Here is a 24,835-nt window from a genome sequence, read left to right as displayed (position 1 = left end):
GTATATCAACAAGCAGGGAGGCATAGGCTCCTTCTGTCTGTGTCAGGAAGCTGCGCAGATTTGGGTGGAAGCGCTCTCCCACTCGATGTACCTCAGGGCCACCTATTTGCCAGGAGTGCACAGTGTTTTGGCAGACAAACTGAGTCGTGTATTCCAACCGCACGAGTGGTCTCTAACCCCTCTATAGCGACCTCTCTCTTCCAGCAATGGGGTTATCCCCAAATAGACCTCTTTGCGTCCCCTCAGAGCCACAAAGTGGACAATTACTGCTCCCTCATTCGGAGCGAGCGCTCTCACCCCAGAGATGCATTCTCCCTCTCGTGGGCAGCCGGTCTGCTTTATGCATTCCCTCCACTTCCTCTTCTCTCGAAGACTCTCGTGAAGCTCCGTCAGGACAAGGGAACTATGATCCTCATAGCACCTCACTGGCCACGCCAAGTGTGGTTTCCCGTACTCCAGGATCTCTCCATCCGCAGGCACATTCCCTTGGAAACGGACCCGCTTCTGATCACTCAGAATGACTGATGTCTACGCCATCCCAATCTTCAGGCCTTGTCCCTGACGGCATGGATGTTGAAAGGTTAATCCTTCAACCACTTAACCTTTCAGATTCGGTTTCTCGTGTCTTGATTGCTTCGCAGAAGCCTTCCACAAGAAAGTCTTATTCCTATAAATGGAAAAGTTATACATCATGGTGTTCTTCGCAATCCCTTGATCCTTTTTCCTGTCCAATCCCAAGGTTTTTGGACTATCTCTGATATTTGTCGGAATCAGGTCTAAAGACCTCTTCCATCAGAATGCATATCAGTGCGGTAGCCGCCTTCCAAAAACATGTCGGGGATGTCCCTATATCGGAACAACCCCTCGTAACACGTTTTCTGAAAGGCTTGGTCCATATCAAGCCACCTTTACGTCCTCCAGCCCCTTCTTGGGAACTTAATCTGGTTCTCGGGCGGCTCATAAAACCACCATTCGAACCTCTTCACTCCTGTGACCTAAAATATCTCACATGGAAAGTGATTTTCCTTTTGGCTATCACTTCAGCTGGCAGGGTTAGTGAGTTACAGGGCCCTAGTTACCTATCCACCTTACACTAAACTCCTGCAGGACCAGGCGGTACTCCGCACTCACCCTAAGTTTTTGCCTAAGGTAGTTTCGGCGTTTCACATTAATCAATCCATCATACTACCTATCTTCTTTCCCAGGCCCCACTCCAACCCAGGGGAACAGGCTCTGCATACCCTTGACTGTAAATGGGCTCTAGCATTCTACTTAGACCGTACAGTTGCCCACAGGAAGAGCACTCAGTTATTCGTCTCTTTCCATCCCAACAAATTAGGGCAACCTGTGGGTAAGCAGACTTCTCCTCCTGGTTGGCGGACTGCATATCTTTTTGCTATCAGCAAGCAGGCATTCCTTTTCAAGACCGTGTTAAAGCACACTCTGTGAAGGCCATGGCGACTTCAGTAGCACACCTACGATCGGTGCGGCTTTCTGACATTTGCAGGGCTGCCACCTGGAGTTCTTGCCACACTTTCGCAGCCCACTATTGCTTGGACAAAGCCGGAAGACAAGATTCCATCTTCAGCCAATCTGTCCTGCGTAACCTATTTCCAACGTGACGTACCAACACCCTTCCGCCTGCCCGGTGGGGTTCAGGATGCCCTCTACCAAATTCCACCCCACTTGTTGTGCCTGTTGCACGCCGTTGGGTACATTTTGTGCATGTTTGGACATCCTCAGCTCGGTACCCATATGTGAGGACTACCATCCTGCTTGTCCTGTGAGAAAGCAAGTGTTGCTTACCTGTAACAGGTTTTCTGACAGGACAGCAGGATGTTAGTCCTCACGAAACCCGCCCACCGCCCCGCGGTGTTGGGTTCGTAACGTTTTGTTGTGTTAATTTTTTTCGTCACTGCCTGTAGCTATCAAATAAGACTGAAGGGGGACCCCTGCTGGCTGCAGGGTTAGTTCCATGCTGGGCATGCCCAGTAGGGGCCAGTCAAAGTTCTGGAAACTTTGACAAGTTTTCCATTTTTGGGCTCCATCCTGATGATGTCACCCATATGTGAGGACTAACATCCTGCTGTCCTGTGAGAACACCTCTTACAGGTAAGCAACACTTGCTATATGAAGATCAATGTTATTTTTAATTTTACTTTGATTTTTCCTTTTCTTAAAGATGGCCTGAAGATGGTGGGCGTTTTTTCCTACCTGAGGCAATGAACTGAGTTGGGAGGGTGGATGCGGCTGAAGTCAGGGATGGTATGGGGTGTGAAAATAGGTATCTCACACCAATGCAGTCTATTCTGATGTATTTGGAACTTGCAGGGTGTCGATAGGTTAGGGGTGGGATTAGGGGATTCAAGATGTTTTGGCTGGGGTTTGAGAAGAATGTGGGGGTGGTATCTTCTGGGGATTTGAGGATGTTCCATATTACTAATGTGTTCTTGGGGGAATAAGGGAAGCTAATCTGCTTAGTTTGAAAAATTGGTGGATTCAGGACCTGGATGAAACATGAAAATGTGATATTTTTCCATAGTGATAGACTGCGACCCAAATATGTATTAAGTTAGCTGGTTATGGGTTTCTGTATTATCTGATATCTCAATATGGCTAGTTCCTTATACAGATTATTTCCATGAATATAAGGGGAATATCTACTCCTATAAAGTGCACCAGAATTTTGCAATATTGTAGGAAACAGCATGCACAAATTGTTCTTTTGCAGGAGACATTTATCCCCAGTTGAACATTGACCAAGGGATGGGTAGGAAAAAACTATTGTCATATAATTCAAAGAGTAGGGGAGTTTGAAGGGTAAAGTTTTTTTTATGCATAAGAATACAATGTCACTATACCTGTTTAGATCCGGAAGGATGGTTCATAATACTGGAAGGGATCTTGTATGGGCAAACTAACTTTGGCCAAGGTATACAGTCTTAATGACCACTAAAATGAGTTCTATAAAAAAAGGTTTTCACTCGATTGTTCCATTTTGACACTCATTGCTTAATTATAGGGGTGGATTTTAGTATTTGTCTTAATGCTTCTAACAGATCAGGACCCGAGGCTCATAGCACTATAGCCACTGAGTTGAGTGGAATTCAAACTTTTCATTTGAGACATCTGGCGTGAACATAATCCTACTAGTAGTACTATCCACGTCATAAAACATATGGTAGGATAGATTACTTTCTCTGTAATGCTATAGCTGTGGCCAGGGTCAGGGATAGTGATACCTTATCCAGCTGTTTGTCTGACCACCACCCAATCAGCTTATCCTTGGCTCTAATTGATTGGACTCAATCCGGTAGCAGATGGAGATTGAACTTGTTTCATCTTAAAACTTCCCAATCTGAAAAATGATTAAACAGGTTATAAAGGAGTTTAATGACATTCATTCTGCAAAGGATTATGATCCAGTTCTTTGGGAGATGCTCAGAGCAGTGGTGAGGAGTAGGATTATAACCTATACCAGTTATTTTGACAGAGGCAACAGAAACAGGATGACGTGTCTATTAAATGTCTGGAAGAACTTCAGAAAACCTGTAGTGATCGGATTTACAAAGAGCTGAGGTGTGATAGGGAAGAGCTACAGCAATTACAAATTGCTCAGATAGGAAAAAAAACAGATAGAAATATGAACATGGCAATAAAGTGGGACCTTTATTGGCTAGAATGGCCAAAGAAACTTCAGCAACAACATTTATTAGTGGTTTTAGAGATGCCACAGGTTCTGTACTCCACCATCCTGCAGAGATAAAAGTTCACCTCTTACTTTGAACAGCTTTATAAATCCTATAAGGTGAATGAGGAGGAAATATCTTGCTGTCTTGATGGGATAATTTACCTATACCTCTCAAGAGGGATCAGAGTTGTTGAGCACACCTATAACTGAGTGAAATCAATAGAGCATTAACTGGTGTGTCATAAAAATCCCAGATCTGACGGGTTTCAGCTTTAATATTACAAGCATTTTTGCACTGAATATTTACCCTTGTTTACAGAGTTATTTAATCATGTATGTGAGACTGAGGTCTCGGGTAATTTATTACAGGCAGTGCTATCTGTCTTTATCAAAAAAGATAGAGACCTAATGGACTGTTCATTTTGTCCAATTTCACTTATTAATGCTGATATTAAACTACTAGCAAAAGTGCTTCAGTTGGAGTAGAAAAAATACTCTCCATGTTAGTACACCCAGATCAGACTGGTTTTGTTAAAGACCGGTCTTCCACTAACAGTACTCAGAGATTATTAAATGTAGCGAGGCAAAAGAAAATCCCTGGGTTGGTTATATCACTAGATGCTGAGAAAGCATTTGACAGTCTGTCTTGGTCCTTTATGATGACTATGCTTCGAAAGTATGGTTTTCCTATGCAGTTTCTTGCATGGTTAAAATTTTTATATGGTACACCTGCTAGAGTTCTTTCCAGTGGAATTATATTCACCCCCTTTAAGGTTTGTAGGGGAACTAGGCAGGAGTGACCCTCACCACTTTTATTTAATTTGGTATTAGAACCCCTTGCTGTCAAGATTTGAAATGTGGATGAGGTTAAGGGATTCCGGGACTCAAATCAAATTAGCTATGTATGCAGATAATGTGCTGCTGTTTCTTGCTGAAGCAGAAAGTTCTGGTCCAGCAGTATTAAAGATATTGGTCCAATATAGTTTGTCAAGCTATAAAGTTAATTACACAATCTAATATCTTGTGCATTGGCCCAGTAGGTAGAGTACCTAGATGTTTCGAACATTTCTCAGTTCCTGCATCTGATATCAAATATTTAGGGATATATATACCGCCTAATACTAAAGATCTTTATCAGGTAAATTATCCTTAGATTTTTATCAAAAATTAAGGCTGATTTAATTAGATGGACCCCATTACCTATATCTCTATTAGGTAGAGTTAACTTGATTAAAATGTTGGTTTTACCTAAGTTTTTATATCATTCAACATCTTCCATGTACAATTCCAAGCAAGGTGTTTACCCTTCTTAGGGGACAGATTTCTTCCTTTCTTTGGCAGAATAGAGTACCTCCTATCAAATATTCAAGAGTACAGTTGCTTAAAGATAGTGGTGGACTTGAATTACCTAATCTGTTATATTATTACATTGCAGCACGTCTTGTGTGTTTGCAGGGCTGGCTAGGGGTGGATACAGCGGCCAGGTGGTGTGATATGGAAGCTGATCAGGCTGGTGGGCATAGCTTAGTTGCATTTTTACTGTCTAGTCCTCAAAGTCCTACTGTGGCGAGATTAGGTAGGAAAGCTCCCATTCTAGCACATACTTTAAAATTTTGGCATCAGTATTGTAAAATACGTAGCATAGCAGATGAGAGATTCTTCAATTTTACTATTACTAGCCAATGTACAGCGCTCTCAAGTTACATTTTCATTAGATTAGGCATGCTGTTATGGGGAAAAGTTGGTTTACGGTATTTAGGACAAATTTGGGAGGGGTTAAGGTTCAAAAGTGTTCATACATTTTGGGAGGAGTTTGGTGTTCCAAATTATACCAAATATGTTTATTTTCAGTTGAGAGATTTTCAGAGATGCCTCAGAACCCACTCTACTGAGACATAAGACGAGGGTGGAAAATGTTAACACAACATCGTCCCTAAGCTCACTACGCAACTATATTGATCATTGTTACATAATGCAGATGACCTGGTTACTAATGAGGATTTGATAAATGGAACGCAGATTTGGATACTGATTGGATATTGATTTGGTTGTCCATTTGCAATAAAAACCAAGAACTGATGTATTGATTGCTTCACTGTATGTACCATTATCCCACTTTCTTTTCAGGTTTCAGCAATTCTAGTCCTTTATGCTGGAGGTTGTGCGGTGAGCAGGGCACTTATATTCACATGTATTGGGGCTGTGACATAGTACAATCATTCTGGGAAGAAATTTGTAGTTCGATTAATATAGTAAAGGCTAACCTTGACCTCTCCCCTCAATTACGTCTATTAAACCACTGGGACGATGTCAATTTGTCAAAATCTTACAGAAGGTTATCTTATCAGCTTCAGGCTGCTCATTTTACGATTGCACACTTTTGGAAAACTTCACTGCAAGTTTCTGCATGGCGCAATAAGGTGGTTGAATTGGCTGTACTAGAACGACTCACCTTTGCCTTAAAAGGAAACTAGAACTTTATCAAACCACATGGGGGAAGTTTTGGAAATGGCATGCTGAGAATTAGTACGTTGGTTGCTATATTGTAATATGGGCCTACTTGTGGAAGATATTTTATCGCTGATGTTCTTAATTGTAGTTTCTGACATAATCCTTATTTGACCTTTCATATCATTGATGGTGTTAGTTGTATATCTCTATACACAATGTTGAATATTTGTTTCATGTCCTGGCTCTTCTAATAATATAAAGTTTAAAAAAAAAACAAAACATAAGGCTGGAGGGAGAAATGCCAAAATCGCTGGTGCCCCCGCCCACCCTCCCGGAGCTGATGTCATCAAGTAACAACTGAGCCGGCATATCATCATATTCACTTCTTTGAATCAGGTGTGGGCATCTGTCAGAAGGACTAAAGGAAACCAGCTCCCCTAGAAGCGACAACACTCTTACCGAGGACTTCTTTCCTCATGTTGGTAGTAAAGGGTCCAGGATAATGAAAAGGAGATTCTCTGCTGACCGGGAAGCAAGCTGAGGTCCTTAGGGAAGACCCTGACTTTCTCTTTGTGTTTTGGAGGCATCTAAAGGTAATTCCAACAGTCAAAAGAAACTACACTAAGCAGCCTGATCCCCAGCAATGGACAAGCCGTTATATTGCTTCCGTCTGATTTTAATTATGGTTGTATATTTTGTAATCTGCACTGAACAGATAACTTGAAAAATGCGGAATATAAGATTTGATAAAATAAATTATACTGCCTCCTCCAAATCATAGTTTGATATAAACTGCAATCCATCTGACTTCAGACCCTGCCTTGTTAATTCAAGACAAAGGAACTCTATTCTACCCAAACCTTCCATCCCTTAATCTAACAGCTTAGATGTTGAGTACTCTGTAATCATTGATCTCATTGCCCAGAGAGATTGAAAACATAAGTTTTCAGGAAGACCTAAACTATGAAAGCCTATGGTTTTAAATGGAAAAGATTCTCCATATGGTGTTAACAAAACATCTGGGCCCGTTTTCTTGTGAGCCCAAACAGTTGCTAACCAACTTGCTCTTACTTTCTGAATCAGGCAGGTACATTTCAATGCCACAGTGGCTTATGTTACAGTTGACAATAGACTCATCTCAGCTCATCCATTGAGATTTTAGAAAGGCTTATGGAATGTAAAACCTCCAGTACCATGGGACCTGAATGTTGCCGTCTCCTACTGATGAAGCCGCCTTTTCAACCATTAGAATCAGATTCTCTTAAATTCTTGACATGGAAAGTAGTTTTTCTTGTGAGGGTAACAACAGTCAGGACAGTCAGTGAATTCTAAGCACTTGCTTCAGTACACATGAAAGTCTTCCACAGTAGGATGGTGCTTGGTACTCACCTGAAGTTTCTCCCAGACTTTGTGTCTGCTTTCCATATCAATCAGTCCATTGTATTGCCTACCTTTTTTCTGAGGCCTCATGCACAAAGGAGAGAAAACACATCATTCTTTGAATTACAAAAGAGCCTTAACCCACTACAAGAAAAGAACTAATTCACATCACTAGGCTTCATAGCTCATATTTTATAATTCTAATAGTCTTGGCATACCAGTCATCAAATGTACATTGTCTAACTGGATAGCAGACTGCATTCAACTTTATTACACATTCACTGGCCTTTAAATTAGACTGTCAAATCTCATCAAGTTAAGAGAGATGGCTTCTTGTCTTGCTTATCTCCCATAGGTTCCTCTCAAAGACATTTGCAAAGCTGCAACATAGTCATCAGTATGCAATTTTACATCCCACTGTTTGGAAAATCTCTCGAGGGCTTGACCATAAATTTGAACAAACAATTTTAAGTAATTTTTTTACCCAATAGTCTCTTCTCTACGGTGGAGTCCAGGTTGCTTATTCACTAAACACTCCGCTGCAGCCCTCAGCTTGGGACTCCCTACATGTCATGGCTAATTCAGCCTGCTTATTGACAGAAAAAGCAAGTCTGCTTAACGTAAATGATGTTTTCTGTAGATATCAAGATGATTTAGCTATACTAAATACCCACCCGTCATCCTGGAGAGTCGACTACCTGGCTAGGATTAGCTCTGATATAGACTGAGGAGGCTCATGAAGAAATGCTTGTGCGGGAATTCCTGCACGTGCTTCGAAGAGCTAAAAGCTCTACTAGCTAGAAGACACGAGTCGTTCATTCCATGCTGGATGATGTCACCCATATGTCTTGGTTAATTCATTCTGCTGTTTATGGTAAGCACACTTGCTCAAGTGTTATTGAAAGGATAAATAACTGTTCTCTGTTTAACCCTTCCACCTCACTTATGATTTTATAAGTTTTTTAATCATATCCCTTCTACCTCTTTTCCAAGCTGAAAAGCCCTAATCTGTGTAGCCTTTCTTCCTGATGGAGTTTTTTCAACCCTTTATGATTTTTGTTGCCCTTCTTTGTACATTTGTCCACTGTCTTTTTTTGAGATGGGCATTCAGATTTGCACGCAATATTCAAGATATAGTCACAACATGGATCTATACAAAGGCATTATGATACTCTGTTTTGTTCTGTTCGTTTCCAAATAATCCCTAAGATGCTATTTGCTTTTTTGATCACTGCTGGATTCTGAGCCAACGATTTCAAACTTTGTCCACAAGGACACATACATCCTTCTCCTGGTTGGTGACTCTTAACATGGAACCCAGCATCATGTACATATAATTGGGATTATTTTTTTCCTATGTGCATTGCTTTGTACTTTTGCACTTGTTCACAGTCCAGTTTCCTATTCTCACAAGGTTTTGCTGCTGTTTTAAAAACTCAAAACAATTTTGTCATCTGCAGATTTGGTCATCTCATTCATCCCTTTCTCCAGATCATTTATAATTATACTAAATAGCATGGGTCCCAGTACAGAGCCCTGGGGCACACCACTATCTTTCTCCATTTGGAAAACTGACCATTTGGTCCTACCCTCTGTTTCCTGCCTTTTATCCAATTATCAATCCACAATAAAATGCTGCCTCTGATCCTATTACCTCCCAATTTCCTGAGGAGAGTCTCTCATGAAGGACTTTGTCAAATGTCTTTTTAAAATCAAAATGTTATATTAAGTGGCTTGCCTTTATCTGCACGTTTGTTTACACCTTTAAAAAAAAAATCTAATAAACTGGTAAAGCAAGACTTCCCTTTATAAAAACTGTTGATTCTCTTCCCTTTTAAACCATATCTATTTATGTGGTCAGTAATTTTGTTTTTAAGAATAGCTTCTACCCTTTTGCCCAGCACAGGCTTCAGGCTCAATGGTCTATAGATTCCCTGGTCATCCTTCAGCCCTTTTTATAAAATTAGTGTCACATTGGCCACTTCCCAGTCTTCTGGTGCCATGGCTGTTTTAAATTATAGTTTACAAATCAACAAAAACAAGTCTGCAGTTTCATTTTTTAGTTCCTTCAGAGCTCTGGAGTGAATACTATCTAGTCCCTGTGATTTGTTGTTTAGTCTGTTAATCTGAGTTGTGTTCTCATCTTTCACAGTGATTCTATCTAGACGCACAGTTGTCATCAAAAAAATGTTTCTGGTATGGGTATGACCCTTAAATCTTTAGTAAAGAGTCAGGCAAATAATTCATTTAGTTTTCTGCTATTGCGGTTTTTTTCATGACCACCACTTTTAGCCATCGGTCATCTAGCAGTATAATGGACTCTCAAGGCTTTTTGCTTTGAATGCACTTGAAAAAGATTTTCATTTCTTAGCGTACAGACTAAAGCCAGTGGATTATACACCTCTACCAGCAAATGGAGATAGAGCAAAGCTGACATCACGGTGTGTGTATATATCCAGTGACATCAGCCCACCAGTATTCTCAATCTCCAGCAGATGGTGGATGTGCATCTCCCTACTGGGGGTTGCTTAAAAAATATAAAATAAATAATTATTTGCCCCACTCTCACATGGTGATACCATATGATCCCTCCGTCAGTTGAGAATTACTGAGGTGATTTCTATGGTCCCTGAGATGAATGCCTTAATCCCCCCCCCCCTTTTTTTTTTTTTTTTTTTTTGCAGCTGACAGGCAAGCGGGTGCAGGAAGCAGAGTACTGCGGTAAATGTATATGCCCTTCTCCCCCCCCCCCCCCCCCCCTGCAGCCGGAGATTGAACTTGTACTCAACCCGGATGGGCTGAGCTCAGGTAAAGGGCAATTTAAATAAATAAAAAGGGGATTTGAGTAGGGATTTTTCTCTCCCCCGGTCTCTGTGCTCAGTGATCTGATAGTTGTTCCCTCCTCTGGAGTTCAGGGGACAGGGCAGCCTGGTGGGTTGAGCACCCCTTGGGGCTAGGCCCTGCTCTCAGGCTCGTCTGGTTCGCCACATGGTAGGCCGTGGCGGCGTTTTTGCGTACCTTGCTTGACTCTGTGCTATCCTCAACCCCTCCACCAATTTTATCTGCCTTCCTCCTTCCACCGGGTCTCCAAGATGCCTGTTTTGTCTATATTTCCTTTAGCGCTGTACATTCTAACTCTCCAGTCTTATTTTTCAGATTTCTGACATTTGCATTTAGATATTTTAGGATATGTTATGGAGGTAGTGCATGCAAACTCTCATGCATATTCATTGTGGATCTCCTGAAAACCTAATTAGGGGGTCCCCAGGATAGGGTTGGGAACCACTGATCTAGGTGGTATATGAGATCTGTACATTCGTATCCTTACGAATGTACATAAAAATGACCATATCACCCCGGTACTCAAACACTTACACTGGTTACCCATATCATCCCGGATACAATATAAAACACTTTAATTCATAAATCCCTCCACAACAATGACATGCAATGGTCCACGAAACTGGCAGACCCACCAGAAAACAACATGTAGCTACCTTACACACTCCCTCACATAAGTTGACGAAACTGAAGTCCACCGCAAACCGTGCCCTCTCCACTCCTGGCCCTTCCTTATGGAATAATATGCCTCACACTCTGCGACAGGAACCATGCTATAAGAAATTTAAACAGAACCTCAAAACATGGCTTTTCAAGCAAGTCTTCACTTGAGCCATCCTTCCCCCTTTCTTTACCATCTACTCCCCCCCCCCCCCCCCCTTTGTGAACTACCTTATCTCCCGTCACTGGTTCCCAGCTCCTTTTTCCACCAATACTGTTTCTGTTTGTCACTCTCTCAGCCACGCCTTGTATGTATTCAACTTTTATACACAATGATATTCTACATCTCTGAGTAAATATTCCTTTAAGATAGTTTAATTACTCGTTTACTAAGCTAAATGTATATGTATGTACATAGTTTGTCATATATTGACTTCCTTCTAAACATTGTTCTACATAGTAATACATAATCTCTCATATTAGTCACTTTCACTATCTTGCTATAGACTGTTTATGAATTTGTTGTTCACTAAGTTATTTGTAAAGCCTGTTGCTGAATTTGCTGTTTCGCTGTAAACCGATTAGATGTTCCAAACGATTATCGGTATATAAAAACCCACAAATAAAATAATAATAAATAAATCTTCGGACCAGGCAGGCAAGTTAGCAAGTGATCCTCATGCCTAACAGCCACCCAACTATCTTCTGTCCTAACTCTTTCCTCTTGGGCACAGACTGTCTTATTTCCTCACCAAGAAGGCCAACAACATAGTGGCCATGGTCAAAGGAGTGATTTAAAGTCAGCATAAATAAGCTTGGTCCATGTTAAGACTGGGTCTAATGATTTCCAATGTTCATGTAACTCCCATGGCATATCTCCATATGTGATGAGCCCAGTGGACCCAAGTCACTTCAGGAACGCATGTGTATCATGCATGACCTCAGCACCTTCCTGTCTTGATGGCATTCCCATATTCCGTGTTGCTGCTCTGTTCATTTAAATTAATTATAATCTTGAGACCAACTTTGGGAAATGGCAGAATATTAAATGTTCACTATTAATAAAAATAATTTGACCTATGGTTTACTCTTTCAAATCCCTCCTCATTAAATTGTCTTACCATATGCTTCCAATCTAGGTTGAGGAGCCCACCTACAAGGATTTTGCACTCAGGATCCTTGGTACCTTCAGGAAAAGAGATTCTGATTTACTGTTTTGGATCTATATAATTTAAAGGCTTCCAGAAATTAGGTGGCCAACCAAAAACTTTCCTAGTCTAGATAGGCCATCAAATAGTTCATGTTCTATCTTGACAAGCACTTTCAAGAAGGAACTGGTTCCATCCATCTGTGTCGGAAAATTATAAGGTATAGAACTGGCCACCTCTTACAGGATGATCCTAAGAGCCATATTCCTGGCAGAAAGAAACAATATCCTGATAAATACAATTACCACCTATATCATCATGAGTGATACCTGGATCAAAATGTAGCAAACATGATTTTACTTGAGTGGGACATGCCCAGGATTAATCTGTTTGGTATTGTCATGTTCTGGGTTTGTTGCAGTCTTCTCCAGGAGATCAGAAGGCAGATTAGAAATAGGTCTTCTGCTGGGTAACCTTCTGGTGACCAAGATCTTGATAAAAAAAAATTAGAAGGCACCAGGAAATTGTGTTCTTTATGCCATCCTTTTGGCCAAGACAGATTTGGTGTCTTCTGCTTCTGAATTTATCCCTAAACAAACCAGTCAATTTGAGGACTTCTCTGAATTCTGATTACAGAGTCAGAGAGCATTGCTTTACTCTAACATCCAGGCCCTCACAGCCTAGATGTTAAGTGTAACATGTTATAATACCTCAGTTTTTCCAAGAATGTGTCTAAAATCTTTGTCTTCTAGAAAACAGTCCACTAGAAGGCCATATGATTTTAAAGGGAGGAAGTTTGCTATCTGGTGCAATGTCCAAGATCCCATACAAATTCTGTTTGAATATCTTCTATCATTTAGAGTCTGGTTTCTAAATCCATTGATAGAGTTTACCTCAGTGAAATCAGTACTTATCACCTACATACAGAAGAATTCACCATTTCTGTACAGATTCATATACAGATTGCTTCAATGGAAGCCTTCCATCATGCTGTCTCATGCAATGTTATGGGAGAGCAACATGATTATCACCAGGGCTAGAAGAATCCCAGTCGGCTTGCCTAGAATTTGAAACCTGTTGCTATCTTTAGTTCAACAGGAGCTGCAGGCCTGAGCCAGTGAAAGATGGTGAGGCCGGAGAGAGGTAGAGGTGGGACTGGGTAGGGAAGCTGGCAGAAGAATAAAGCATGAAAAAAAGTGCAAAATAAGAAACAAAATGCAAAAATAAAGATGAATAAGTTTAGAGTAAAAAAAAAAACAAGCCATGGGAGGGAAATTTAAAAAGTTTTTGAAATAAAAATGTAGCTTGTGCCCAAGTTCACATAAAATATTTACACCCCTAACACATGCTTTAATCAAATGATGGAAAAACACTGGGTATCAGGACACTGGTGCTGTAAGAATGTCTGGTTGTAGATCTTATAGTAGATTATCAGACTTAACCAATAAGATACGAATTCAGTAGTTTTAGGGAGCATATTCAAAATACTTTTTAAGGTAGTCAGTTTATTAGCATACATGGAAAACAATTAAAACGATGCAGTTATTTCTTTGGTTTTTGGTTTGTTGCAATTTCAGTGTTTTAGTTTTACGTTGTGGGCACTGTCATATAAGATAAGCAAAGAATAAATGTTATCTGCTTAACTTGCAATTAAGATTACGCAATTGCCATATCTAATTCCCAGCTGTAAAGTAATTTGAGCCAGTGTTCTTACCCTTTGAAGTACTGCATTTGTTTCAGGGTCATTCCTGTAACAGGATGCTGTCTGACAACCAGGGATGGATCCATATCCCTTTTTAGTGGATGATAGATAAAAGCCCAAAAATCTCACAGATGTCTCCAGGAGGTATGATGGCAAGAAAAGGATAAGAATCACTAATTGGCTAAATATACTTCCATGGTAAATCTGGCAAACAGTTGCATGTGTTTTAATGAACAACTGTGCTGAATAAAACTGTTTTAGCTTGCAAAGTCACAATGGTAGTGACTGGCACAATCAGTTCTAGAAGCATGGCTCGCAGACCACTTCCTGAAATCTGTGAAGGAACATCACAGTAAGAAACCCTTGGACAAGGCTCTTTCAGATAAAATCTGAATAAAGCTTGTTCGAACACTGTCAGACAACAAAAATCATCTGTCTGTGTTAAAGCTCATCTGTCTGTAACTCAGTCTCTCTTGGATATCCAACTCCATAGAGTTCCAGTGCTTCTCCAGAGTGGATATTGCCACCTCCTATAGACACAGGGTTGGTGGGATGCAAATGTCATTTATGCCTCAATGCATAGGAATTTTCTCATGCTCATTACAGTTCATTGGCAAAAGCAGATGTTAAAACAATACCCGCTTCATAGCTGGTCTTCAAGCTGAAAACATAGTTTTACCAAGGACATGTTCTCAGTTCTGGTTCAAAGTTTCTTCTCATTTGGGCAGTATTCACAACTTTCTGATATGAAGAAAAAAACAGGTTTGTCTACTCTGAGAAAAAATATTATAAAATGTTTGCCAGAAATATCACATGGCCCCAAAACCGCCTATTGTCTTGCTCTTCAGGCCAATAGTTTGGTTCAGTCTCTGTGCAGTAGTAATCCTCAAAGTTCATAATGCACATTCTGTTTTGGGTCACTGGCATCCGTCTTACACTGCCTTAAATTATGTGGCTGGCACCTGGTTCGAGGCTAGTTTGAGGAGAGAAGAAACTACAATGTTTCCTTGTTTCTAAAATTGTCACCCAAGTTTCTAAATATTTTTACATACCTTGTTCTCACCCAGCTGTTAAAATCCCCCCTTCAAACCTATCTAACCTAGAAGGTTGAAATTTTGATGGCAGTCACTTCAGAATGTGAAGCCCTGGGAGTGTGGCGAGGAAGCACAGCATTTCTAATGGGTAGCGGATTGGATCTCCTTTTGTTTTTGCTCATATAGGCCTGAGCTTAAAGCATGTCAAGGCCCAAAGGTAGAGTTGTGTATATAGCTGCAAAAACCCAGGTACAATATTGGAGGTGAAATTCTTCTATGTACAAAACAAGAGCGGGATCTGGTGGTGATAGTATCTGATTTCAAGGTGGCCAGTGTGACTATAAAAACCAGGTGCATAGGGAAAAGAATGATCAGTAGAAAAAAAGGTGATACTGTCCCTGTATAAGACCCGATAAGAACCCATTTGGTAGGCCATGTACATTTGTGGAGACCATACCTTCAAATGAATATAAACTGTATGGAATTGGTCTAGAGGTGGCTACTAAAATGGTCAGTGGTTTTCCTAATAAAGCATATGGTGACAAACTTAAGGATCTAAACATTGTGATAGAATATGAGTTCCATCAATACCCACTAGCAAAGGGAACCAAATAAACTCCAGAGTAAGGCTAAAAGTAGAACATCGATGCTACATTTTCCAGAATTCCTGAGAAAGGCATAAGTAAGGGCTCTAGGAGCAGTGTCTCTGAAAATAGGGTGGATGGTGATTCCAAATATCAAGTGATACAGGAAGTGCAGTGCTTATGGGATATAAAGGTGGTAGAGGAGGAGGAAGAGGTGCAGTTCATCCCTTCCCATTTTCAGCAGGAAAGTGGGTCATGGGGCATGACCAGTGAGCTGCAAATGGTAAACAAGTGGACATAGACTATGAACTGTAAGAAAAGGGATATAAAACCTGGTGTATACAACCATTTGCACTAGATTATTGGAGAATTGTATGTGCTGCTGTAAGCAGAGAGCCACAGCAAGTGGGACTTAGAAAAGACTTTTTGGGGAATTGGTTTTCACTGCAAGCAGTGCCCAGAAAATATTGTGATTTGGCAAAGAGCATTTAAACGCTGGAATGCTACAGCATGGGAAGAAATAGAAACATCTGTGAATGTTTGCTTGTTGAACTGTTAGAGCAGGAGTAGAGAAGAACCACCTCTGGAATTGTGTATTTAAATGCTGTACTGCTACAATAATGGAGGGGCAGGAGCCTCAGGATATCTGCTTTAAATCTAGAGTGGCTTATAGCCAGGTAGGGATCTGAAGGGAAGCCTGGGACTCTTGTTTCTGTGGAAAACTACACCAGCATTATTCAGGGCTCATAACTGAGGAAGCCAGGCCTGTATTGGGAGAAAAGTGCAGCTCAGATATCCAAGCATGACCATGTATACCCTAGAGAAAAAGGTGGGTTGGGGGGAGATGATAGAAACATTTAAATACCTCTAAAGTATCAAAGCACAAGAGGCAGACATTTTTCAACTGAAAAGATGTTCAGGATAAGGAGTCGGGATGAGGGTAAAAAAGCGGTAGATTCAGGTATAATCTAAGGAAATATTTCCTTACAAAAAAGGTGATGGATGCATGGAACAGCCTTCTGGTGGAGACAAGGACGGTATCTGAATTCATGAAAGCATAAGCACAATAAGAATATAACACAAACTGCTATACTGGGTCAGACCAAGCGTCCTGTTTCCAACAATGGCCAAACCAAGCTACAAGTACCTAATGCTACCAATGCCAGTAATAGGAGTGGCTATACCCTCAGTCAGCTTGATTACTAGTTAATGGACTTCTCCAAGAACTTATCCAAACCTTTTTTAAACCCAGCTATACTAACTGCACTAACCACATCCTCTGGCAACAAGTTCCAGGGCTTAATTGTGTGTGGAGTGAAAAAAGAATTTTCTCCGATTAGTTTTAAAAGTGCTACTTGCTAACTTCATGTAGTGCCTCTATTCCTTCTATTATCCGAAAGAGTAAATAACCGATTCACTTCTATCCGTTCTAGACCTCGTGATTTTAAAGACCTCTATCATATCCCCCCCCTCAGCAGTCTCTTCTTCAAGCTGAACAGCCCTAACCTCTTTAACCTTTCCTAATAGGGGAGCTGTTCCATCCCCTTTATCATTTTGGTCGCCCTTCTCTCTACCTTTTCCAGTGCGACTACATCTATTTTGAGATGCGGTGACCAGAATTGTACACAGTACTCAAGGTGCGACATATCTGAGAATCGCTGCTCTAGACCTCAAGGTTCACTAGATTCCTATTTGTTTTCTCACTTTTCTGGCTATCTACACTGTTGCAGATTTTGGTATCATATGCAGAAAGACAAACCTTTTTTTGACAGTCCTGCTATGTTGCTCACAAAAATGTTGAAAAGAACCAGTCCCGGGACTGATCCCTGAGGCACACCACAAGTTGTCCCCCCTCCTCTGAGTAAACTCCATTTACTACAAACCTTTGTCTTCCCCACTCAGTTTCTAACCCAGTCAGTCACTCTAGGTTCCATACTAAGGGTGCTCAGTTTATTTGTAAGTCTCCTATGTGGAACCATGTCAAAGGTCTTACTGAAGTCCAAGTACATTACGTCTAAGTGCTCTCCCTTGATCCAACTCTCCGGTCACCCAATCAAAGAAATTAATCAGATTCATTTGACAAGATTTACTTCTAGTAAAACCATGGTATCTTGGACAATGCAATCCATTGGATTCCAAAAACTACACTATTCTCTGTTTTAGCAGCAATTCCATTGATTTTCTCACCACAGAATTCAGACTAACTGGCCTATTGTTTCCAGCTTCCTCCTTACTTCCACTTTTATGAATTGGAGCAACATCTGCTTCTCTCCAGACCTTCAGAATTATACCTCACATGCTACTTTTTTTCCAGGGTCCTTGCCTCACATGGCAAGATCAGCCATTCGCTGTTTGCACCTTCAGCTTTGTGGGGTGTTCTAGGTTTGGCTGCTGTCCAGGACAGCAGTAGCTGTATCTTTTCACTGGATGTGGTATGGAGAGTCAGTACTTGGTCAGTAGCCCCCCTCAGTGATCCCCGTCGTCTTCCTGCAGGCTTCCTGTTTGTAAAGGAAACCTGTGGAAGGGGACATTCCACTATGAGCCAACATTAAGTGGATGCAGCCACTACTGTCTTGGATAGTGGCTAAAACCAGGGTGTTCTGCACAGATCAGCTGGGATGACGGAGATGGATTCTTGAAGTGGTAGAATTTATGGAAGGTTTATGGAAGAGGCCATACGCAAACCACTTGTTTTGTAAGCTTGCAAGTAGTATTTTATAGGGATGTTTCCAACACCTTTTTCTCAGAGTAGATGCCTATCAGATCATTGAGTTAATGCAGTAATTCACATTGAAGCTTTGTTCAGCTAACTTAGACTCTTTTCCTTTAATTTCAAATTAAGTTGGTTTGAACTTTAATAATGGTTAAAAGTATAAATCTTTTTTATGCTATCCTTTCTGTTTGACATGGGCTTTGTATGAAACAAGCTATGATGTTACATTGCTCTTATTGGCCATGTCCACTAAATACAAAAGATAAGTACTAGCATGAAGAAAACGTGTGTGTATATACATTTTTCTTTTTCATTTTCCCAAAATTGGTTCAGCTACTGAGGCACTGTGCTACATGATCGTTCTGTATATTTCAACAGGTCAATAGCTATTTTCTAGCTGATGTGATCTGATGTTTGTATGGTGGGATCTTTTGCCCTTGTTTAGCTCTTCTTTGTTCGCCTTATAATTGTACAAAGCCTGTGTCATTTTATAAAGTGCTCTTGTATGCAATAACGCCATAAATGGAACTTCATCTTATTCAGCTATGTGAGGAGTGCAGTGTTATGTAAAAATTGTAGAAAGAAGAAACATCAAGAGCTTTAAAATGTTTGTCAGCCTTCCTGGTATATAAAATATTCCATAACAGATAACTCACAAGTGTCACCTTTGCATGTTTACTGACACTGCATCTTATGGTCCTCTAACCCAGTGTATATTAAGCTGGTCCTGGTTTTCAGGATATCCAAAATGAATATTCATATGAGATTTGCATGCAATGCAGTTAATGCAAGGAGATCTATTATATGAATATCCTGAAAACTAGATTGGCTAGGGATACTCCAGCACTGGTTTGAGAAATACTGCTTTAAAATCTGCAGAAGTGGGGCTTTGTATACTATACATTCAAAAGGCAATTGTAAAATGTATCTGCTGTCCAAAATCATTTCAGTAGTATGAATTAGTTACTAATAAATAAAAAATTTAGATCTTTCCTTCAATGCTTCAGTAAATATCTTTATAACAGAAATGAGTGCTGCTATCCTTTCAGCATATCATATACTGCAGAACTTGAGCTTTTTGAGTTTGATTCCTTATGAAGTTTACTGCATGAGTTGTGAACACAATAGCAGAAAACTATGTTCTGTTTTGATAGAATTACCTATAGTTATAATCTTGGACAGACACTTTGTAATGCAAACAAGTTAAATTACATGATTTCTATAGAATTAATGAATCACTATTAAACTTACTGTGAGATATTATATCTAAATTATAGGACCGTGTATATGTACAGCAAAATAATGTGGAGAATGTCTACAATTTGGGATTAATAATTTTTCGAGATCAAGTTGTACGCTACGGTTGTATTAGAGATCACCTGCGACAAACTTTGTTGGACATGATCGCAAGAGAACGGAAAGGAGAAGTGGTAGACAGGTATGATGGCTATCTTTCTCTTTGTTTTATTTGGGTTTACTTTTGTAAATTTAGTATTTTATAAATGTATCAAAGGGGCTGTGTATGTATTCAGACTAGTGCTCCATACAAATAAAGAATACACTTCTAATGTTTCTGAGATGAGTGTATATAAACCCTATGCAGTTAATTGGAATGTGCCATATGTGCAATGCAATACTCTGTGTGTTCTAGTGGATTCATAAAAAAAATAGCCAGCAAAGAAATTTTTCTGCTTGTGATATATGATGGAAATTTAACATCTCTCTCTATATTTAAATACTAAGAATCTTTACTTTTTTCTCTCTTGTTCACCAACTTGATTATTCATAGGGACTTCATTTTCAATTTCTATTTTCCTTGGGATATTTAACATAGTAATGATGGAAGAAAAGGAACAAATGGTCCATCCGATCTGCCCAACAAGCTGCTTATGGCAGTAATCTGCCACGCCGTGCAGGTTACACCCATGTTTCTCTTAAGGAGAGCAACTGCCGCTCTGTGCAGTTATCCCTAAGCCATATGATAACCCATTAAAAAATGTACTGCTAGCAGTATTTTTACTGGGTGATGAGCTACCTTGAAAATTCACACAGTGCTGCTTGATGTGTTTAGCTTATGGACTTAGTCATAGAAGAGGCCTGTGCTTTCTCCCTTATGTCTGAGTATCAGTTCCCAAGACTGTAAGTCAGGGCTCATGTTGGTTGTTATCTGAATCCAAGGCCTCCCCACCACCCACCCCCTCGCCGTCAAAGCGGAGAGCGATGTTGTAGTTGCATCTTTCTTCACCACCACCTCTGGAAGGAAATTCCAGGCTTCCACCCCCCTCTCTGTGAAGAAATATATCCCGACATTGTTTTTGTCGTTCCTCTGGAGTTTCATTTTTTGACCCCCAATTCTACAGTTTCCTTTCTAACGGAAAGGGTTTGAAGATTGTGCATCATGAAAACTTTTCAGATATCTGAAGATCTGTATCATATTTCCCCTGCACCTCCTCTATTCCAGGTTATACATATTCAGATCCTTCAGCCTCTCCTCATTTTTAATATTATAAAAAAAAAAAAATCAGTGAAAAAACTTTCCACTGAATTTTTTTCCTGTTATAGCAGTCATTTTTCCACTGATATTTTTTTGTTGTCACATTGAAATTCTGAAAATAAAGTAAAAACTGAAAATGAGGGTCTCTACTCATTCAGTATTCAACTGAAAAGCAAAAATAGGTGTGTGGCACATCATTAAATGTAAGTATTTTTAATGCATGTTCCTGGGAAATTCATTTTGAAAGCCTAGAGTTGTTAATATTCTGTGATTATAGTGTGTGGTTTTAAAATTGAAAAAATGATACTGCAGCAATCTGTGAAAAATGCTATTGAAAATCTTCATTGTTTTGATTTTTTTGTTTTAAAGAGATTATCTGCTAAATTTTACAACTTTATGCAGTCTTAATATTGAATATTAATGAAAAAATGAAATAATGCTTCCATGCTTAACTCTAAAGGACTGATTCACTTAAACTGTTACTTATTAGTGCACAAAGTTGTAGTATGCACTGTCAATTTACCATAGGTACAAACCTTTGCTAAATTGCTTTATTGTGATAGTGCATGTAAATAAGGAGAAATTGACCTGAGCAGCTCTTAGCCTTTGTACTAAATTGCATTGCATGAAGATAACGTTTATCTTGCCCTTGTTACCATACTAAATGTATCTTCATGTGGGTCATTCCATATCAAGTGGACCAGGGGTCCACGCCCAACCTCCTCCAAATTGAACAACATTTTGCACAGATGTTCTCAGGGTCTCAAACAAAACTGCACTAAATTTTTCACCTGGATCTCCATTGGTTGGAGAGCTAGAGGCAGTTGAATGGAGGTCACCTCTGAGTACCATGCTCCGTGCATCCTAAAATGGCTATTTTGTCCAGGTGCTGCAGCCCGACAACATCTCTGGGTCCTGAAATTTTGTGGATTAGTACAACCCCTGTTGGTAAGTCCCAGTGCAAAGTATGAAACATAATGCGAGTTTGCCTCTCTTATTTTTGGACCAGCACAGTATGTGAAAAATTTTACAAAAGTAATATAAAGCCTACTTTGATTCCTCATTGCTCCTGACCTATACTTTTGATTCAGGCCCTTACTGGACCAGTAGTTGTGACCCATGGCTTATATGTGTAAGATCTGCACTAAGAGGCTTTACATGCAACTGGAAGCAAAAATGTAATTGCATAAAGACACAATGTCACTTTTTAATGCAAATTTTTGCTGATTTTTAGATGCAAATATCTCTACTGTGTAGTTTTTAATTCTTTTTTTATGTCATTTGAAAGAGCATCTTTTTTCTACAAAAGTTACCCTGTTTCATTTTGGACTTTATCTTGCTTTGGTCAGAATTAAGGCCCCAACGATATGCATCATTAGCATGCATGGGCATGCTATATTAAAAAGAGGCATCTTTAGCTCCCTGCTGTGTTACATACAAATGAGCTAGAGATGTGAAATTTTACAGTGCAACGAAGCTTATTGTGCTTACCATGCTTGTAGCTTATGACATATCTTGCTTTGACATACTTTTATAAATGACCCATCAAAATAGACATTTTATTGTGCTGTTATTTACTGCATGCATGCCTGAGCATGCAAATGTACCACCTTCACAAGGAACTATGGTAATGTCATGTTAACAGTGTGTTGTGGCAGAGATTTTGGGAACATGCCCTGGCCTGTTATACCATTGTGCTGTTTATGGTATCAAATTTTTCTTGGTCCCAAAGGAGGACATTGAAGCAATCAGACCTTCTCAGGATGAGAGATTTAGCAAAGGTCATACAAGGGAAAATCAATTCAAGCCCATTGATGCAACTAAAATTTGCATTCGCAGAATTTTGAATGACATCACTTCATTCATTGCAAGTATTCTAGAACACAAATATTTTCCTGCCCTTCAAGTATCCAGCTTCCAACCTAGTTAGTATTTAGCTTACATCTACGATAATTCCTGGTGGATTGACCATATTTATACGAAGTCTCAATTGAGGAACGTGATGTCTTGGTCAATTTCTTGCACCCCAAGGTCCTGCCAAGTCATTTTATTGGCCGCTCCGTAGAGACACCTGTTGGATTACAGAAGAGTACATTATTGCTACCCTTGATGTATCCATAGCCACTTCATCAGGCAGGCAGTACATTTATTCACAAGCCACTTTGTCACGCATTGATGGGACATTCAAAAGCATGTGCAAGACAGGAAAAAAGACCAAGTGAATTTTTATGAAATCTGCAGTTTAAGCAATTCTCGTATGTAGTGTCTTGCCTTTTCTTGTTTTGTGCTTAAATAAAAGCTTGGGAAAACTGCGGCTGTTATCTTGTCTGGCTGTCTGGAGTGGCTCCTAAGTGATGGGGTTGTCAATTTTGCTGAATTGGCAGTGGCTCAGCCACCAATGACCAGTGCAAGGTAACTAAGCATACAAGCTTTTTTTTGCACTGACTTTGACTAATTTATGAAAATGTCTAAACAAACGTGAAAAGCTAAAAGTATAGTAAGCACAGTGGAGCTGCATTGTAAAATTTCACATCTCTAGCTCATTTGCATGTTTCACAGTTGAGTGCCAAAGATGGCTGTATTTAACATAGAGCATTCACGCATGCAAATGATGGTTGTCTTTGGTACTGTAATTCTGACCAAAGCAAGGCTGGGTCCAAGAAGAAACAGGGTGTCTTGTAGCAAAAAATTTGCTCTTTCAAATGACATTAGAAAGAAAAAAAATTAAAAACCACACAAATATTTGTGCCCAAAAAATGGCAAAAATTTGCATAAAAAATGTCTTTATGTAACTATATCTTTGCTTCCAGTTGGCTGCAAAGCCTCCTAGTGAAAATCCTAGATGTATGCCTTGGGCTATGACTATTGATCCAGTTATGGTCATCAATCGAAGCAGACATCAGGAGCAACGAGGAGTCAAAGTAGGCCTAAATTTCTTTTGTAAAATTTTTCACGTACTTTGCTGGCCCATAAAGGGTGGCAAGCTCATGTTAGGTTCCAAACTTTTGTATAGGAACTTAGGAGCAGAGATGGTTGTAATCCACAAAATTTCAGGCCCCTAACGGGTTGTTTGGCTGCAGCCCCCAAACTGGCTTTTTTGTGTTGTGCGGAGCACAGTACTCTAAGAGTGACCTTCATTCAGCTGCCTCTAGCTCTTGAACCAATAGAGATCCAGCCAAAAAATGTTGCATAGTTTTGTATGAGGCCCTAGCAAACAGCCACACAAAATTTTATTCATTTTGAAGGTCGAGTGTGGATGACTTTCCACTTCTCATGGAATGAACCATTGGGGCAAGCTTGTGTTAAATGGATTTTTTATGAAGTCTGCATGGAAGTATTCAGCCATGTCTCTTAATATTGGCTGAAGGGTATGAGATGAGATAATGTTGAGGGACAAGTAGTACTTGCACCATCTCTTTAAAAAACAAAAAACAAACGAACTACAAAGACCTTCTAGCACTGTTCCCCTATGCCCTTGAGGTACTGGGCTTTATTCCTAGGAGGGAGGGGCCAAAGAGACCCCATACTGATCCCTTCTTCCACCAGGCTGCTTTTGCCTTGCACTTGACCCAAAGTTATAGGATGTTGCAGAGTGCAGACAGTTTAAAATAGTTATGCTTGGACAAGTCAGTCATGTTAGCTTATTTGTTATCTATATTAGCTTAGAACATTTTATTTAAAAAAAATTATATTCTGCACAGTTTTGGTTCATGATGGATTACATAAAAACAGTCTAAAACAATACTCAACATAAAAGCTATACAGACAATATAGTCTCCAAAAAAAAAATCATAACTGCAAATTGTTTTGAGACGGTGCTTAATTTATAACTGGACCAATAAGATCTTAAATACTGCCCTATCCATATACAAGTACTCATATACAAACATCACTGCTAAATCAGATGTAAAAAACGTGGTCTTTCACACTAAATTTGGAAGTTCCTCCATACTAGCCTTCTAAACATAGCACAACTAAGTGTATAGCCTTCTAAATGATGTTTATGAATTTACATTTTTCTGTTTGATAAGCAGGTCGAATTAGCCATATGATGTGGAGGTCATATTATCCATTGGCACTGAACAGACTCATCTCTCCTACAGGCCGATACAGTAAGGACGCTGTAGAAAGAGTGCG

At 39.9% G+C, this 24,835-nt stretch overlaps 1 protein-coding gene across 1 annotated transcript in view; it reads left to right on the top strand.

The window, feature by feature from the left end:
* CUL3 (cullin 3) overlaps positions 1 to 24,835 on the top strand; it is a 233,785-nt gene that overhangs the window by 81,936 nt on the left and 127,014 nt on the right. Inside the window, exon 4 of the mRNA XM_029615271.1 lies at positions 19,482 to 19,642. Within this exon, the coding sequence (XP_029471131.1) occupies positions 19,482 to 19,642 (161 nt within the window). The remainder of the gene's footprint in view (positions 1 to 19,481; positions 19,643 to 24,835) is intronic.

The sequence above is a fragment of the Rhinatrema bivittatum genome, chromosome 9 (genome assembly GCF_901001135.1).
Source record: "Rhinatrema bivittatum chromosome 9, aRhiBiv1.1, whole genome shotgun sequence".
NCBI classification, from domain to species: Eukaryota; Metazoa; Chordata; class Amphibia; order Gymnophiona; family Rhinatrematidae; genus Rhinatrema; species Rhinatrema bivittatum.
This window is presented reverse-complemented; position numbering and strand designations above follow the sequence as displayed.